Here is a 20,084-nt window from a genome sequence, read left to right as displayed (position 1 = left end):
CACACATAGAGCCCATAAGAGAAGATGTGGTATTTTCACACATTTACTATATGGCTCAACATGGCTAAAAACTTATCAAGTGTGTGTATGATGAAAAAAAATGAAAAAAGAAGGAGATTTTCCAACATGAGTCCCCCTAAACTCCCTCTGAGTAGGAAATCTGGAGAGCTGAATTGATTTGAGATCGGGAAAAGTAGGCAAAAGGGCCATACACGCCATCACAGACCGTGTATGGCCGTAGGTTTCCCATCCATGCTCAGTCCAAGAAGAGAAAAACAAGCCGTTCATCAGTAAAAACATTTGAAGGTGTCAGTGCACAGCAGGCAAAATACAAATGCCCTCAAAGTGCAGCTGCATATTTTTCTTAGCCATGGTGAGTTTGCTTAAATTCACCCCAAGGGAAGGAGACGCTTGGATCTTCCCGCAGGCTCCACGTACGTGCCCTTCATCACGCAGCAGAAAAGCTGTCGCGTCGAAATGTTCTCGTTAGCATCGCTCGGAGAATGCTTTTAAATCAACCGTGTCCGCATGAACTGCACTAATGAAACACAAAACATGCCAGCGTGCCATTTAGCTAAAGGTTGACAAAATGTTCCGGAACGCTCGAGCGTGTTGCCATGCAGACCAAAAAGGTCGTTGTGATGTCTTCTCATGCTCACACGTTAGGACATGTCCTCATAAACAAGCATATATACTGGACTGTAGAGAAATAGCCGTCCAAATAAGGACAAAAATAAATCGAAGAAGAAAAATAGGGGGTGGGGGGGTGCTGATGTTCCACCTGTCCAACATGAATGAAACAATCCATAACATTATTGTTTCTGATAAAATATTGAGAAATTCAATCAAATGCATGATTTTATTTAAATACATTTCCTCCCAGGCATGCATACTGATCCACCCATGTCGTAAATAAAGAAAATATTGCCTAAAAGCTAGCACACATGGTACATTTTTTGGGGGGGAAAACATCAGCAGAAAAAAGTAAAAAGTAGTTTATTTTCAAGTAAAGAAGAAAAAAAATTGAATGGATTACCAAATTTTAAGTCTTTCTATTTTTATCTATGAAACATTGCATTAAAAATCCCAAAAGTTTAAAATACAAAAGTCCTACAATACCAATATCTTCTCCCATGTTTTTATTTTATTTTTTTATTATTAAATCCCTGTGTTGTTTTCATATGTACTGACAAATGAAATACCCCCTGGAAATCTCTTGAGAAATATTTCCAAATGATAAAATAGTGCCGTGTACAAACACGAACGACCATTTCCATATCCACTTTGTCTGGAAGGGCATCAGACATAAAAACTGTCATGATAGGACAAGCCAAAAGACACAACAACAACAACCTTGAGGCCTCTTTTCAGGCTTCAAAACATTGTCATGTAAACTAGCAGTCCCCATCCATGGAACACGGCCTGGTGGTTGAGGAAAGTATCCGCATAGAGACGTGACCAAAAAATATCTTACCGGTCATCAGAGTCTGAAATAAGTTTTATTTTGAAAATCAGATGAATCAGCTTTGAAAAGCCTTTATAGAAGGGGTGAGAAATAGGAAGCGAAAAATAAATAAAATAAACGACCACCTTGCTTCCATTTCCAAGATCCTATCCACATTTAGCAACACATACTTTTTGAGTGTCACTCGGATGGAACGTGGCAAACACAAGAGAGCAGGATTGAACCGTCTCGTTGGCGCATCTGCAGCCACGAGAGGCATCTGAACGGCAAATATCTGCTGGCAGATGTACAAGGACGCAGCACAGTCGCCATGACAGACGCTGCCGGCATCAAGTCGACTGGGACAAAGGTGTCCCCAGCTGCCGTGCCGTTTAAGTATACAGTATGGATAGAGCATGCGCGGCCCACAATGCGAAAATGGCAGCACTGCTGAGTCAGCATGAATAAATTCACCAGACAACGGGGGACATTCTTTGGTCTTGACGTTGCTACAAGAACATTTCACATCAAGATGACAATTACCTTTCGACCAATCAACACACAGTAGTGAGTCTAGCTCCACCTTTTAGGTAGGCGACCACTTCGCCTTAAAGGGCGGCAAAAAGTCATACGTAGTCATTTTTGGAAGGGAAAATGCGTGGCTGGGTGGAACTGGAAACAAGGAGTTATAATCAACAACGTGAATCCTCTTTAAATCTGCATTGTTAAGTCACAGGGTCAGGCATAACATTTGTGGAGTCAGTTAAATAAAAAATAAAAATTGTAGAATGCTGTTGCATCAGTGCTCATACTGACATGTTTGAGTCACTAACCTTGACTGCAACAAGGTTGAGTTAAAAACATAGCGACAATGCATTCTAGTAGCTCTGTTGGGTAGAAAAGGGAATTGAAACGTTCTTTTAATATATATATATTTTTTAAATAAATAATTTGGGAAAATTTTAAGTAGACCATGTGTTTCTCATATATTTTCACACAAATACCGGTAATATAATTATGACTTAACTGCTGTTGTTTACTGAGTAGTTAGTTACTATGGAATGGCACATAATAATTATACTATATACATTGGAACTAGAAAATGCATCTAAAATCTCCAAAAATTCCAAATGGAAAATTTGTTTTTTTTGTGGCCGGCGGACCACACTTTGAAAAACTTAGCGCTAAAAGATTAACTCACGCTACATCCTACTACAATTACTGGTCAGTAATTACATTCATGCAGACACAAAGTCAATCAAGGTACTGGTCAACAACTTCCATTGTAGCACGCGCAACCTATGGCCTGCATTTGACCTCAGCCATCCAACCGAAAAAAAAGACCCCACAAGTGTTTATTGAAATATAATAATAATAATCAATAAAGAATAAAATTACAGGAGAAACTGCATGTGAATGCTGAACAACTTTTTTTTTTTTAGGAGAGCGAGACATTTTCAACACTTTGGATTGGTCAATAATTGAATAAAAAAAAAACACCCACACGTGTGAATTGACCAATAGTATATATTGTGACGTCAGCGATTTGTTGCTCATCGACCGTCGTGCTGTAGCGCACGTCTTTTCCCAGCTGGCCACTAGAGAGCCCCACAGACACCCTCCCGCTTATTGCTCCGATTCACACACCCCAACCCCTCCCCACTGTGCTACTAAATCCAAGTTGGCAGATTTGTTTTGCCAAATATATGGAACGCCTGCAAAAGAGGGGTTTTAAACACGTGGCGTCGTCAACCTGTTGCTCGTTATTCCTAATCCACAAACAAGCATGGCGAATGCAATATTATCCGGGGGTGTTAAAAATGAATAGGGTACTTGAAAAAACAACAACAACAACAACAACAATGCTAGTGCTTGTTTCAAATGAGCCATGCTGGTCGTGTGACTTGGATAGCCTACAAACACAGAACTGGAGTGCCACGTGTAGATGTGTGATATGTAAACAGCAAAGTGACATCGAAAAACAAGTGGCTCGAAACCGCATTACTGCGCATGCCTCAAAAGACCATCGCCATAAAATCCCCGCAGGAGCGAATTTGCGAGCAAAAAGCAGCATGTGTGTGTGCACTAAAAAGCTTCCAAGAACGCGTTCCCCTCCTTTCCTCACCTCCCCAGTTGCTGTCCAGGCGGGGCACGTCCTCGCAGCTCGCCTTGTCCCGCTCGGGATCGTACACCTCCCCGCCGTCGCAGGCCACGACGGGAGACTCCTGGATCTTCATCCTGAGCGTCTGCACAACCATTAGAGAGGAACGAAGAGACAGAGGCGCTCGGTTGAGCTTTGATTCCAAGTGCACGCACACACACTTGTCTTAAAAAGCTAGCTGGGGAAAAAGGGGGGCGGAGACCCGGCTCGCCATTGGCCGCCAGGGGGCCAGCCAGAACACACGCCCTTCTGTTTGTGGCTGGGGTGGGAGAGAGTGGGAGTGTTCTTCTCTCGCTCTCTTCCCCACCCAGGACTTGTTTGTCTCGCAACGGCAGCAGGGGGGGGGAGGAAGGGTGCGGGAAGGGAGGGGAGGGGAGGGGAGGGGAGGAGGGGTGCCGGAGGGAAGTCACAGCTTGTGAGCCAGCACACGTAGGCTGACAGGCTGATTTTATTTTTTTTCCAAAGGCAAACATTCATCTCAGATATGAAGCATTTACACTAAAGTTCCTCCATCTTACCTCCCACGTTTGAATTAAAAGCATACATACGCTCCCCTTCAAAAACTATTGGGACAGTGCCATTCCAATTGTGCCACTTGAGAGCAGAAAAATCGCAATTGTTAAATAGTTCAAGGTGTAACTAACACGATGACCTTGATGAGGAGGTTGCGGGCAAATCGAGAGGCGACAGGCAGAACGGATGTTTTCTGCTTGCGTAAACATATTTGGAATGCTGGAATCACAATGATCACATCATGTGATCTATTCTGCAAAGCATTTTTGGAGCGTTTGAATGGTTTAAGAGCTGACTTGGAACCATTCACAAGAAGGTGTCATGCCATAACACCAATGGCAAAACTCCTTTCAACTCTGCATTTCCATGCGTCTGTGCCGTTCGTACTTTTAAACACAATGCTACGCAGGATGGGGATGTACATTAAATTGTGAGGCAGTCAAAGCAAGCTAAATAAAATAAAAACATGGCTTTAATGTGGTTGCTGTTTTACCCCAAATTATCGGAACGGAATTATTTTCTGTAAATCATTATTATGTTTTTGCCTCTTTCACTAACACTTCCAGTTACACTACCAAACACTTGTGCCTGCTGTACTCTCCGAAATTTGCACCCAAATGTGATCTCAAGGGTTCCAGACCAGTATAAGCTACAAATAATGACAGGTCAAAATATTTGCTGTTTTTTTTATGCAGATAATTGTGAGTACCTTCTGACAAATATGACCATTTATTATTATCTTATTGCAAAGTGATCTAAAAAAAATAAAAAAATAAGGCAAAATATTTGCATCAAATTCTGAACAACAAATTTCAGAATGTCAAGTGGTCATCAGTGCGCCATCCAGTGCACAAAATTAGCAACAACAGTTGATTTTAGTGAAAAACTGCCGTTTGTGTTATGTCCCCACGAGCCAGATTGGACCCCATGACGGGCCGGTTGTGGGCCACGAGCCGTACGTTTGACAACATTATGTCTGGGAGAACCTTCCATCATGTATAGCAAGACACAAGCAAATCAGTCTCCAGACTTAAACCCAGTAGAGTATGATTTTTACCTGCTAATAAGAAGCTAAAAGAAACAAAAAAAGGAATTGGCTTTGCTGTTCCAATACTTTTGGAGGTGAGTGTACAGTCATGGGGAAAACAACGCATGCTCCAGTTGGACGTGCATTTAGAGCGTGTCCACTTTACACTAAACTGATAGGGTCTCATTTCCTCTGTCTCTGGGTGTGGGACTGGCTATTTTTAGGGAAAAACAAGATCAGGACACAGAGCGACAGGAGCTCCCTAAATGCCACAGGCTACTTACTGGAAGGGTGGCACTTGGATCCCGTTACTGGTTGTCATACACTGGAAGCTCGCACAAGCTGTTCTGGGATTCTGAGCTTAATTCCCCACCATCGTAAAAAGACAAATAATGAATCGTACAGGCCACCTTTTCTGTTTCCCAAACATTACAAGGCTTGTATTTTAACTTTGGTGCATGCAACAAAGGTGCATGAAAATGACAATTTAGCGAATCCGGGTAACTGATCTGAATTCGGTATCGTTGTGACCAGAGGTGGCAAATTCAGGTCCAGAAAGTAAAAACCCTGCCACAGTTTGGCTTTAGCCATTGATGCTAGCTAGCCCCTAATTTTTAATAATCTTTTATAAATAAAAAAAAGAAGATAAAAAAAAAAAGTGTTTTACAAAAAGAAAAGATTATTAATAATTAGGGGCATCAGGCAATTAAAATTTGTAATCGTAATTAATTGCATGACTTCACTAGTTAACTCAAGATTAATAAAAAAAATGTATATATGTAAAAATTTTTTTATAGGTTTTCATACTCTTGTTGACAAAAATGGAAAAATTGTTACACTAATAGAAATAGTTGTCAATGGCAGTGAATGAGTTAAAATTCTATTTTCGTATGAATTTATGGGAAAAGAAAAACAGATATTAAAATAATTGATACATAGTTTTATGAATCAATATCAGACTCGAGAATGAAAACTGATTTAATATTGATTGAATTGATTAAACCCAGTCCTAGTTGTGACATAGTAAAAAAAAAAAAAATCAGTATCCAATTACCCACCCACTAAACTCAAATGAACAAGATGTTGCATCGTGACAACCAATCGGCGTTGAGAATATGATGCGTCTCTCTCTCTCCGACAACAATGGCGGAGAAATGATTATCGCTGGTTGTAAACACTTTTTACTAACTCCTGCTACCAATACTGGGACCGAGAGCTGACTTGGAAAATAGTGAGCGAGGAAATTGCTGTATCTGGGAAGACTTTTTTTGTTTACATCTGTCGGTTGTATTTTACATTACACTGAACCAGCTAGCAATAGCATTAACCACACACAGAGCCACCCTTCAATTATTATTTTTTTACTATGTGGTCTTCAGTGAAATAAAGTTGAGACATTCCCACTTTACACGCAGGTGGCTTCCTGCCTCTGTCACAGCTGGTTGACTTCGCCTAAGCCCCCAATTCTGTGTATGTTTATACGAAAGAGTGACACTGAAGAAAATTGGAAAAGTGCCGGCTCGTACAAAAACGTGAAAGTGGCTCGTGTGTAGCACTGTCCGGCTTAACCTGCTGTTGTACCAGCTGGGCTTCTCTCAATGACGTAATGGTGCTTTAAGGGCTAGTGTGTGTGTGTTTGGCTACAACATCTGCGCTCATGTTAATCCCAGTTGATACTTCTCAATCACCAAAATCAATCAAGCATCATCTGATGAGCCGTCTTTAATAGAAAGCAACCAAAGAAGTCCTAAAGAAGCAAAATGCTGTTCATGTAGTAACACTGATGTTAATTACTCAGCTTTTTTTTTTTTACGTAACACTGCCTCCAAGCACCGAGATGATGCTTGAATGCCTCATGAGGGCTTTGTGGGTTTTAATTGCACCCAATCAAGGGAGCCAGGCGCTATTCGATTGATTAGTAGGTGCTAATGAAATTGTTGTTGTGTGGAAATTGTGTGTCACCCTTAAAAGTAAAGTTGCTGTTTTGCTGCTTAACTCATTCACTGCCATTGACGGCTATAGACGTCAAAAATTCATTTGAACTATTTCTATTAGTTTCACATTTTTTCCCACTTTTGTTAACAAGAGTATGAAAACCTAGAAGAAAAAAATAATTGTATATCTAGAACAGATATCAAACTTATGATTAATCGGGAGTTAACTATTGAAGTCATGCGATTAATTACAATAAAAAAAATTAATCGCCTGATGCGATAAAAAAAAAGAGAAAAGATTATTAAAAATTAGGAGCGTCAGGCGATTAAGTTTTTTAATCATAATTAATTGTATGACTTCACGAGTTAACTCACGATTAATCATAAGTTTGATATCTGTTCTAAAAGTACAATTACAATTTTTTGGTTTTTATACTCTTGTTACGTTGTTTTGTAATAAATTTGGTCTAAAAAGTTGTGCCGGTAAGTACAAAGCAAACAAGAAAAAGTAAAATAATGTTCTTTAAAAAAAAAAAGCATCTTCATGGCAGGCAGCAGTCTGCATTCATTTGCATTTAGGAAAAATGTAGAAGACTGGCATTGCAAGACAAATGGAAGATTATGTTTAAAAAAAAAAAGTAGCAAAAGCTAATCTTCTATGGATGTCGTCACTAAAATTAAATCATGACAAATGACGCTAGTGGCTTTGAAATGGAATGATAACTTACATAAAAGCATTACCAACATCTGTTGCCTTCTCTATAAATAGACAATGTTTATTGTGGTTTGTTGCTATATCATAGCTATTACTTCCCTGTCAACTCTGATGTGAATGATGAACGAGCAGGTGCAAAGCATTGTGGGAGTGTTTCTTTGACGGGCCACTTAGACGCTTGCAATTGTTGTCCGATTCACAGTGCAGCACTGTAACACAACACCTAACAGCTGCAGAGACTTGATAAGGTCGTCTGTTGGCCTCGTGCCCCCCGTGCCCCATAATTATGTCGTCGCCTGTAATTTCCCATAAACCCGTTTGCAAAAACAACTTTGTACCCCTGAAAAAAGTTATGTTAACAAATTCATAATATTTGGTGAAAAATGTTGATTCAGAGAATTTAAAAAAAGTCATTTTTTCAAGATCAAGTCAAATATGATATTAAGACTACAGAAAATAGCTCTCTTACTTCAGATAAACAGTAGACCACTTGCCAGTTGCAACAACATCCTGCTTTGTATGGAAGACCAAAACTGCCCAAATTAAAAATAAATAAATGACTAAATAAATAATTAAATAAATAAAAGTGAAAACAAAAACGGATATAAAAAATATAATTAAAAAAATTAAATACAAAAAATAAATAGAAATCGCAATTAAAAGAAATATATATATACTGTATATACATCCCTAATAAATGAATACAAGTCAAATTAAATACAAAAATAAATATATAAATATAATTAAATATCAATCAATAAATAAAAACGTTTTTGCTGTCACATTTATTTATTTCATGCTGTAGACTCAAGGTTGAAATGTTGTTCAAATGAGGGGGCGGTCCTAAGCGTGTCTTGGGTTGTGCTCCGCTGTTGCAAACTGACAGTGGGCAAGATAGTTGTCCATATTTGACGCTCTCCATGCAAGCCGGCGAGAATTCCTTGTTCGCCGAGCCGCTCACTCGACCAATGAAAGGCAGTTTGCAACGGCGGAGCCCAACCCAAGACACGCCTAGGACCGCCCCCTCATTTGAATAACATTTCGACCTGACAGAGCGTCTGCAGCATGAAATGAATAAATGAGAGCAGAGCATTTTTATTTATTGATTGATATTTATTTCTATTTATATATTTTTGTATTTATTTCGACATTTATTTTCATATTTATTTTTTGAATCTCGTTTTTTATTTATTTATTTATTTTTGACTTTTATTTATTTATTTAGGGATATATTATATATCTATTTCTGGTATTTAACTTTTGAATTATATTTTTTTATATCCGTGTTTATTTTCACTTTTATTAATTAATTTATTTATTTCACATTTTGGCAGTTTTGGTCCTCCATAGCTTTGCAGGGGTCTATGTAAAAAGGAAAGCTGTTCAGTCTGGGAATTTCTCTTACGGCTGTGATTATGCAATTTTGCAGAATCTCTGTGTAAAATAAAACTAATTCCAAATACTTGAGTGCTACAAAACACACACAAAGACCAGATTAAATATAAAGAGCATAAAGATGAAAGGTGAACCGCAGGCCAAAGAGTAAGTAGCAGTCTTGTGATTCCACACATAACAGTGGTGACACCAGCAACTCAGAGTAACGTGTACTTTTAAAGCTAAGAACATGAGATTCACAACACTTTTTTTACACAGCCTGTGAGAGGAGGCATTTCTTGCCTTATTTTCGTACAAAGGCTGTCGTGTCGATTTTAGAGGACCTCCAGGTGAACGAGGCTAAAAATGAGCCCAATTTTCCATCTTTAGATTTGTGTCATGTCAGTGACGTAACAGAGGTGTGTGAGGGGAATGCCGGAAAAGGCAAGTCATGTTGCGGCAATATCTCGCTTTGCTGGGTTTTGATGGGTTCATTACACTAAATTAGAGGCTAAAAATACTTTTTTACCATTATGGCAACTTCTGATGGAGTCATTTCACAGGATCTCAGTTTAAAAGAGGATATGCTTCTGATTTATTTTTAAATAGAAGAACAAGGCAAGAGGGGAAGAAAGCAAGACTGCGACCGAACCTGTGAGGGTGAAGGAAGGTCATCTTTTCTTGAAGCGTCATTCCTGGAAAATGTGACGGGAAAAAAATATGTTTATGTCAGATTTTGTCCAGTGGCTCAGTGTACTGTATAAACACAACGCCGCTGAGATCTGCAGGTGGCAGCCACACGCTCGTCAACCCAAAACAAGCTTTTCCAGCCCATTGTGATGGGGTCCCATTTTAAAAGAAAATTTTGAGGCGCTCACCATTTCTTATAGGGCTCCATGCAGCTGGGCCTGGTTCTCTCAAAGGTTGCCGACATACCAGCAGACTCCTTCAATGGAAAGATAAAACCTTCGTCATGATTCTACTTTAAGCCACACAGTTGGGTCAAAAATAACCCAACTATGGGTCAAAAATTGACCGATACTCTACTTGGGTCGATTTGACACAACTTAGAGTCAAGAAATGAGTCTTTTAGTGTAAAACAACTCATCCTTTACTTGGGTAAAAAAAAAGAAGGGTCATTTTGTATAAAACAACCCAGAAAGTTGGGTCCAATTTTTTTTTTAATTGGGTTACTTTTGACCCAATTGTTTTTAGAGTGCACCATGACATCACTCAACTGGATTTCTTGAATGAGAAATATACAAAGAGATCACACACTCACAGAGATGTGATCCACCAGTAATTTAAAAAAGAAGAAGAAGAAGAACAGGAAGCGACTGCGCCGTGCGATGACGTCGTATGAGTTTGCTTTTGAAATTCTTGATAAACCGTAGCGTTTCTTTGCCGTTTTCCATCCAAAATTGCATTAATCTTCTCTTTTTTAAATAATTCCCAAAATATTTCAGTTTCGTCGTCCCTGCAAACATACCTTACTTTATCGGCCGACATTGCTTTGTGACTCCAAATGTACGTGTGACGTAATATCCGGGCAAAACGTTCGGATTTTCCCTTTTTTGATACGCTTCAAAATCCAACTCCTCTCAGCGTAAAAACGTTTTTGCGAATTTTGGGCCCTTTTCGAATTTCTAGCGTTTCCATTCAGTTTTATTTTCGCATTTCTTGAAAATTCGAATAAAAATAGGTGGATGGAAAACCGACTAGTTTTAGCGTAGATTCGTAGGAACGGAACTCTGTTATAAACTGAAGACTGTAAAAGTGTTTTCAGTCTGTTTTTGCATGTCTGTATGAGCATGCATAGAAAAAGTTTGTAAAAATAATAATAATAATAATAATAATATTAAAAATAAAAAAATCCTCTTTTTATAATGTTGTGTAAGCTCAAACAGTACAGTGACCAATAAGTAAATAAAACTCACTGTGTGTACTTCCTGGTTGAGCTGCGCCAGCGTCGGGTTGTGTTTCCACTTCCTGGGTTTCGGCGCTCCCACCACCTGAGCGCTCTGCCCACCGTGAGTGTCGTCATAAACGCCGCCTGCGTCCTCCTTCAGGCTGCTCCCACAGCTGCTCCTGCTTCCTAATGTTGGGATGTTCTCCTTGTTGGTGTCCGTTCTGTGAGAAGAAATGATGAAAGAAGTCTGCTTCGCGTGCGCTCTGGTCTTGGTGGAGCTCAACGTGGAGTTAAAGCACACATTTTATAGCCTTTGTGTTGTTTAGCATTCCGGGCTAATTCTGTTTACCGTCCACAAGTTGTATTGACATTTGGTGGCGTTGTTGCTCGACTAATGCACTTGTCTACTCTCGGTTAGCCGTATCTCCACCAGGTGTCTATCAACAAGGATTTAGCTTGCTAACAATGCATTGTCAGCTCGTGAAATTCAGGGTTAGTTTGACAGGACAATTTTTTGGGGCACTCGCTTACGTATCACATGCTCACCGTGTGTCTCGTCACCTAGATTAGTCAAGCCTTATGAACCCGACTATCTGTACAGGTTATGGTTATTATTTGTGAGGACGATCAGGCATCGATTTCTTATCGCCGTACCCGCTTCTGTCTAGCTGTCCGGAGCAGTCGTCCAGCTGCTCTCTGCGGTGACGTCGACGCTGCCTCGCTGTTGAAGCGAGCCGGCGCGGGCTCAGCTCGCCATCGTCTGACGCCTGGTGACCATCATCGAAGAGGTGCTGCTTTACTGTCGAGCGGATGGTCCTGTCCAGGATTCTGTTCAGAGGGGATATAAACACAATAAGTTCCCCAAAGGAAATCATAAAGTGATTAATATGCTTATAGAAGATACGGCTTACTTGACGGCATCAGGTGAGCGAACTACAGGAGAGGAGTGAGGACTGAAAGGAGGAAAAGAAAGTGAATGAAGCTGAGTTAATGCAATACAAACTGAGAAATGTTGAACCACCCCCACAATGGCTCCTTATGGATCCATTACAGTCTGTACTATAATGGATATCATGACTTTATGTTGTTTTTTTAAATTAGTGTGATAAACGGCTCTTGAATGTTATTACTGACGTCGTAATGAGTCCGATACTGTAAACCACGGTAACCAACCTATATCATGCAACCAATCAACAAACCGTCCAACCAACCATCTAACTAACCAACTCTGCGACCACCCGCTAACCACTCAACCAACCAACCAACCATCACACTATATTGACTAAAGGTCCAATTGCATGACTTTCAGGTAGGTTCCACTGTGTAACTATTATAGGGGAGCAAAAACATTACAAACGTTTCTAGGAATGTGAGGACACAAAACACACAGAGAAGCACCATCTTACACGTGTCGTGTGACCTGTGAAAAATATTCCACAAACACCAGTGTTTACAATAAACAGTACACCTTGGCAGAGGCCCGACGGAGGGTACGACAGCGCTCAATGTGAAGGTGACAGATTTTGACTAGGGAAAGATCGATTGTCGGCCGGGCCGATTATCGATGCCGCTTATTGGTGTTTTGACAAATATCGGCATCTGCATTTTTGCGACTCTGAAGGCCGATAAAGCTGGTATCTCCCTGAGCGGTGAATGCTTGCGAACGTAGCGAATTTAGGGTTTTCATCAGGATTTGTAAGATGTTCACAGACAGTTTTTACCTGTCGCAAAAGACATTAACATATTCAGACAAATTTTCACCGTCTGCGAAGATCTTTTTAAACCTTTTGAAAACCTTGACGAAAACCCCAAATTAGCTACATTAGTTACGTTGCATTTGTTGCTCAGTGAGATACAGATAACTTTTAATGTATTGATTTATTTAAATGTACATTTTATTTAAAAAAAAATGATACTGACACTCCATACACTTTTTATTTTTTAAAATTACAATTCACTCATTTGCTCCCAAACACGTAAAAAAACGTTCTATTTTAAATAGTGCCATGGTCCCACTATGGGTCCCTTTATGTTTTGATTTTTAATGCAAGAGCATACTGAAGGCTTTGATGCAGCCTCTGACCTGAAGAAATCGTTTAAAGCAATGGTAATTATTTCAAAAAACGGCCAGCAGGTGGCAGTAGAGTATAAGAGATCAACCAGGGCCATGTTGCAAAAAGCTCTTTTCCCCAGTGTTTTAAACACGTTTGTGGAGAATGAGGAAACTTAGCTATATTCTAATGCTAAATGCTACAAAACGGAAACAGATACAAATGTACTTTTTGTTGTTGTTGAAACTTTGGAAAGCTACTTACAGTAGAAAACTTTGGGGAACGATTTACTTGCTTAGTTTTTAAATTTAGCTTAACACATGCTGATGACCCTGGAAGTTTTTGTTATAATTCTTAAACAAAGCTGTCAATTCCTTATATGTTTAAAATGAAAAGAAAAAGCATTTTTATTCCCTGAATACTAATAATCGGTATCGGTATTGGCCTTGAGAAAACCATAACTCTGACTACTAATATAGTATAATGTATGTAAGCAATCAGATAAACAGTGAACCCTGAAAAATTTTCATAACAGACATCGAAATGTCCACTCACTAAAAATAGACCTGCCATTTACCCTCCAGGTTAAAACAACATAAAACAGGTTAATGGTTTACCAATGTTGACTTAACCTTTGACTGTAATTGCTGGAAATTGGCGAGATTAAACGCCCTAAAACTTGCGTATGTTAACTTTTTAGGTAGTGCGTCATGCACCGCAAACAATGGTCTGCTTTGGCCTTTAGTTACAGCAAAAATTCAAGTTAAATTAGAGTGTAGTAAAGTAGCTGTTTGATCAGGCTGGTACTGTGTAACCCGGACCATCCGCTCCTCTGCTAATCCTGCGTTACACCACAGTGGCATATTAGCCAGGACCCACTGAGGTTGTGCTCAAACATTCACTGGAAAAATAACACAATAACTGATGAGCAAAAAGTAAAAAAAAATAAAAAATAAAACCTGACTGTGGAAGTGTGTGTGGAACACAGTGCAAGTAGGAGTTAACCAGCGAGTTAACGATTTGTGTCCATTTCTATGTTAGCAAGCTACGCTCTAGTTCATGTTGGGATTAGAGGACTCAAGGGCCTCAGTCCTGCAGGTTTTGGATGTTTCCCTTCTCCAACACAGCTGATATATGATCAGTTCATCAACAAGCTCTGCATAAGCTTGGTAATGATCCTGTTGATTAGAATCAGCTGCGTTGCAGCAGGGAAACCTCCAAAACCTGCAGGATGCCGGCCCGAGTTTGCCCACCACTGGACTAGCCAATTTGTATTTTGGGCCCAGAGGAACTAGTCCATCATGACTCAAATGTGGAAGAAAAAAAATCCCTTGAACAAAAGTGATAAACTCATGGGAAAAACAAATAAATCCAAAAGACAATCCAACAAACACACCGACTTGAAAGATGACATCATGTAAAATAATCAAGCATTTTTCAAGGTGGGGTGGTTACCAAGGGAGTCCTGACAGCAGAGGTGGCAAATCCAGGTCCAGAAAATAAAAACCCTGCCACAGTTTGGCTTTAGCCCCAGTTGCTAGCTAGCGAGCTCCTTAGCTAGCTTCCCGGGTGCTCGCTTGGTTACCTGTTAGGGGCTAAAGCCAAACTTACATTAGTAAAGTGACCTTAAAATCAATATTGAGGATGCTAACACGGTAAACTGAAAAGGACAGTGTGACATATATAAATCTGCTTGAGGTTCACATCAAGCCGTCGTCCGTTTTGCTGTTGTAATTGTGAAATTTGTGCTGTGCTGGGAACATTTTTGTGTGCATGCGTTCAATGTTTCTGATAATGACGATCACTTTCCCCACAAACAAAAAGCTGTTAATAGGCTTTCTGACAGGGCCTACCTCATGTAGAAAGGAGATATTGGCCTCTCATCTTCCTGGGCGCTAAAACATAAAGACAAACACAATCAGTTATCTTTATGGTGACTGGAAGCGGTCTGTGTTGATTATAGTGAGCATTCGCAAGCTATAGACTGCTGGTGCTGACTGGATTTAAGACAGCCAGCAGCGCTTGGTTGTGCATTATGCAACTATTTGAGCGGCTCGGCACTGGCAGCGGACGTTGAGGTCGTTGCTTAATATTTTCATACACCATCGCGGGCAGGAGGAAATTTCGTAATCGCTTGCATTGTTTCTCCAAAAGCTGACTTGAATGTTGTTTTCTTCCTTAAAAGTCACAAGGGGCAAAATAACACGGTAATGATTACTGTACAATAAAATGTTAGCAGATGGCATATCCTTGTTAGGCCAAATTTCCCTTTAGAATACTGTGACTCTTCCATGCAGAGATTGCTACAAAAAAAGTGGAATATTGCACATCCCCCCCCCCCCCCAATTCGAATATATTTGATATTTAAGTGAATATTTATTTTTTCATTTCTATAATATAAAATAAAGTATCAAATGTTGTATGTGGTATTATTGGTTTAAAAAAAAAAACTTTTCATCATATTTAAATATTATTTTTATATGGCATTACTTACATTTTAAAAGTCATTAAGTCATTCACTGCCATTGACGGCTTTAGATGTCAAAAATTCATTTGAGCTATTTTAATTAGTTAAAAATGTTTTCCCACTTTTGTTAACAAGAGTATGAAAACCTCAATTTTTTTAATTGTACATTTAGAACAGATATAAAATGTGTGATTAATTGGGAGTTAACTAGTGAAGTCATGCGATTAGTTACAATTAATTTTTAATAATCTTTTTGTTTTTAATGAATTTATGGCAGTGAATGAGTTAATAACTCCCAACCTTTTTAAAAAATATTTTACTTCCTACTGAGAGCCACACTGCCCTTATTTTATGCACTGAAATAACGGCCAATACTGACGTCAATGGTGCTGCTGCCATGTATCAGTTTTAATTAGCAGCAGGAAATACAAAATCAATGTTGAAATAAACATCAGCCTTCTGGCGACACACCAAGTCCAAGAGAAAGATTGTATTTTTTTGCAAGAGTCTTCATTTGAGTGTTACTCTGATTTGTTTTTGGTACGTGACTGGCCACCATGCGGCTTCCTGTAAGGGGCAGGCGGGCAGCAGATATAACATTCAAAACAAAGGATTTAGGTTTCCAGTTCGGCAGTGAACAAAATGGGCTAAAGGTCAGTGCACTTCAAAAGTCTTCAGAAACCACACAAAGTGTAAGAGACATAGAACATTCTTTTCAGTTTGAGAATACAAAAAATCAATGGTTCTGACACTCTGACACTGTGTTCTGCGCTGGTGTTTTTACTGTCTGGAAAGCGTATTAAATATTAGCATTGCAAAAGAGCGGAAATCCAGCTTACCCACTACCTTACTGGAGGGATAACAAGATGCTTTGTTGGGCTGCAGAGAAACACATTGGTCATTCCCAACTGAATGGAAAACTACCAAGAACAAGCCAGTCCGTCAGGAGTTGCTCTTGTTTTGTTTGCTTTTGCTTGTTTTAGCCCAGTTAAAGATGCTAAACAATGTTGTTGACAAAATATATACATTAAGATTGACTGAAGACACATTTGTCAGGTTTACTGAAGGCTAAATTGTCTTCAATGTTGTTTACAAAAACACGTACAATAAGTTGAGCAAAAACTCAATTGTTTACAAAACCATGTTCGTTGAAGAGCCTAAAATATCTTCAGTGTTAAAAACACACGTTCAATTAGTTGAAGACGAAATTGTTTTAGATATTTTATAAAATCAAAGATTATTTATGAGAGTTTAGTTATTTAATATAATCAAGGTCCTGACCGATTAATCGGCCGGCCTATTTAATATTACTGGCGCTTTTAAAATCGGCAGATTTTTTGAAGAAAAAAAAATGTGTGTTTTTTTTTAATCATTACAATATAAGACAAAGACAGTGACATTGGAAAAAAAGATTTTAGTTGTTTGATTTTCAGCTTCGTCTCTGTAAGTAAAATGTTCTGTTATTCATATCATTGTTGTTTTAACCGTCAATGGAACCAAAAAAAGTTTTCTTAATTTAATCGCCCCATTAACCAGTTATTGGAATTTTATTCTGCCAAATATCAGAATTGGCATCAGCCCCAAAAAAAAATCAGTTAGGTTTATTGAAAACTAAAATTTTGTAAATTTACAAAATACATTAAAGACTGTAAATCATGTTTAATGTTTCGCAACACATCGCTGTCTTGTTATCAAAACATTTATATATAATAAAATACATCATACCTTAAATTTGAAGAAGACTGTAATTTATCTTTAATACCATATTTTAGGACCGTCAAAATCAAACTTCTATGTTTTCTAGATCACGCTAGGTTCACTCAAGTCTAAACAGTCTTACAGAAATGTACAGTAGGTTAAAAGTATGTTAGGTCAAATGTATTGAAGGCTAGGTTGTTTTAGATTGTAATGAAAACTAAAATGTACTCAGTATTGATGAAAAGGTGCATTAGAAGTTTATAGTATCCACTAAATACATTAAGTTTGTGGAAGACAAAATGTCTTGGTGTTGTCAAAAAACACAAGGTTCACTGAAAAACGTGGACATTTGGTCCGTTGGAAAGAGCAGATTTTCCAAATACATCTTTGGCGCAGTCAGACGGAAGATGGATGAGTCCTGCCCTGACAACCTGCCAGCGACGCCATCGCCACTCACCCTCACACCTCATTGCGACGTTCCTCACTCCCGCCCGGCTCCGAAGACGCTTCTGAGAAGGCGTCGGTTACATAACGGCCAACCCGTGGACCATTGCGACTGCACACAAAAGCCAGTATGCATCGCCCTGCATGCGACCGGGAGCACGGTAAGTTCACATGACGCTGCTATGTTGGTTCATGTGCGGCCAGTGATGGTGGTGTCATATTTCAGGTGGAGGTGAGATCGCCCAGGCATTTACTTCATACAAAGAAGGATGTAGTCATGCGTTAAGGCCATTAAAGATGGTTAAATTCAAGGATTGTCTTCGACAAAATGCGAAGTCGCTAATAGGAAGGAGTTTTATGGGGCTTTGTGTCGAGCAAGTTTTGGGACTTGGACTGCTCTGAATAATGCTTATTCCTGGAGTCCAGGGCATTGTAATAACAAGAATAAAGCACACACAGCCTGGCCTAATCTAACATATGTAAGTAAGTGTGAACTGTTATGAATGCATAATGGTGGATATGAATGCTACAGAATTAGCTTTGTGGAAAATTAGCATTAGGGGAAGTCAATCTTAAACATTTCTTGACAATAACTTATGTGTGACCTCACTAGTCTAAACATGACATTCTGATTAATATTACATTTGTGGAATAAGCGTTATGAAGCAAAATCCAGCCATTTTCATCCATCTCAGGGGGCGGCCATTTTGCCACTTGCTGTCGACTGAAGATGACATCAATGTTGCTCAGGGCTCAGGCAACAACCAATCACAGCTTAGCTTCAGAAAACAGGTGAGCTGCGATTGGTCGCTGCCTGAGCCATTAAATCATATTTCACTAACACAATTATTCACCAGAATACGATATTTAGACCAGTGAGGCTGCATAGAGCATATTATTGTAAAAAAAAAAAAAAGAGAGAGAAAAAAAAAAGGGGGGGGTGAATAAAATAAAGATATGAGATAATGGTATGAGGACAAAACAACTTTACCCTGAGTTTGCATGTCATTAGCTCAAGTTAGCCTAACTTTATTGTCACAATGTCAATAAAAAGTACCTATGTGTTTGAAAAAAAGAGTTTTTTATGCCTGTGTGATTTCAGTCATCTAGGTCATGGCAAAGCTGAAGAAAACTAATTCTGGACAGTCTTTGAACTCACCATTGTCTTGCATTAGCTTTGGTTACTTTGGGGCCTTTTTAATTGATTTGGGCAAAAAGATGAAACCTGAAGGGAGGTCAACCCTATATTAATCACTTATTAAAAAGTTCATTAGAGGCATAAAACTACAATATTTCAGATATTCACATATTGCAGGTAGATCTGAAATGTATCCCCCGCAATAAACGAGGATTCACTGTACCTATGTGATACTCAGATTTGGTCTGCTGTGTGTTTGTTTGTTGGTAAATACCAGGACAGATTGCAGACACACTTTACTCCTCTCCCTGGTCATACTGTACTGCTGGTCCCCGAATACGATCTGACGAGGGGAATGTCAGGGACCACCCCGAAGATTTACTGCTGCTCTTTCCACGTGCCACCATTTACTCGTGACTCTTTTCATATTGTGTGGACCGTAAATGAGGAGATCTGGTGTACCAAGGGCATTAAAGAAATCAGTACTCGGACAAACAGAAGAGGGGATGTTGTCCTGTCAATTGGTACTCAAACTTTTACGTAACAAGTCAACAAATCTAGTGCTGACACGCTATTAAAATGTGACTTTGGAGATTTGGATGTCTCACCTTACAGTTTCACTATCATCATTCGTACAGTTTTTTATTGCTTTGCTCCATATTGTAGGTTCTCCATCTACCGTGGCTACCGTGTTTTTTAAATGTGTAAATTAGGGGTGTCAAAATGAGTGCATTAATTAACGCCACTATTTTTTTTAACGCACCATTAATAAGCCTGTACTGGGGGAATTCAGTGCAACGCAGCAGACACGTCCACGTCAAAATTTAGCAGTAATATATTCAATAATAATGTATATATTTGTAGAGACTAAGTTGTATTTTTACAATTTAAAAAAACTTGCAGAATTTCACCAGTTACTTCATGTTAAAAATTTTAATATGAAATGAATATGTATAATATGAAAAGAAAAATGCAATGAGCTGTCACCAATGTCTTACAAATGCAATTATGCCATCTAGTGGCAGAAAAATGACCTCAACCCAAATCAATACCACACTTGTTTTTTTTACAGTACAGTACATCTTTTTCATTTTAATTAAATTTTATGAATTATAATGAAATTACTGTATCAATGACTAAAACATGCAGCCAAATTTCTATTGGTTTAACTTTTAGAAAAAAAAATTATTGTACATTTAGAAAAGACAT

At 38.9% G+C, this 20,084-nt stretch overlaps 1 protein-coding gene across 3 annotated transcripts in view; it reads right to left on the bottom strand.

Moving 5' to 3' along the window:
* fam13a (family with sequence similarity 13 member A) overlaps positions 1-20,084 on the bottom strand; it is a 45,024-nt gene that overhangs the window by 9,869 nt on the left and 15,071 nt on the right. For all 3 annotated transcript variants that reach the window (XM_086083343.1, XM_086083344.1, XM_086083345.1), the window contains exons 8-14: positions 14,982-15,023; positions 11,989-12,030; positions 11,732-11,905; positions 11,106-11,298; positions 10,047-10,114; positions 9,821-9,863; positions 3,570-3,690 (exon numbers count right to left, since the gene is read on the bottom strand). In XM_086083343.1, the coding sequence (XP_085939469.1) occupies positions 3,570-3,690; positions 9,821-9,863; positions 10,047-10,114; positions 11,106-11,298; positions 11,732-11,905; positions 11,989-12,030; positions 14,982-15,023 (683 nt within the window). The remainder of the gene's footprint in view (positions 1-3,569; positions 3,691-9,820; positions 9,864-10,046; positions 10,115-11,105; positions 11,299-11,731; positions 11,906-11,988; positions 12,031-14,981; positions 15,024-20,084) is intronic.

Source organism: Leptonotus elevatus, chromosome 8 (assembly GCF_054856555.1).
Source record: "Leptonotus elevatus isolate MCC_2025b chromosome 8, RoL_Lele_1.0, whole genome shotgun sequence".
Classification (NCBI taxonomy): domain Eukaryota; kingdom Metazoa; phylum Chordata; class Actinopteri; order Syngnathiformes; family Syngnathidae; genus Leptonotus; species Leptonotus elevatus.
This window is presented reverse-complemented; position numbering and strand designations above follow the sequence as displayed.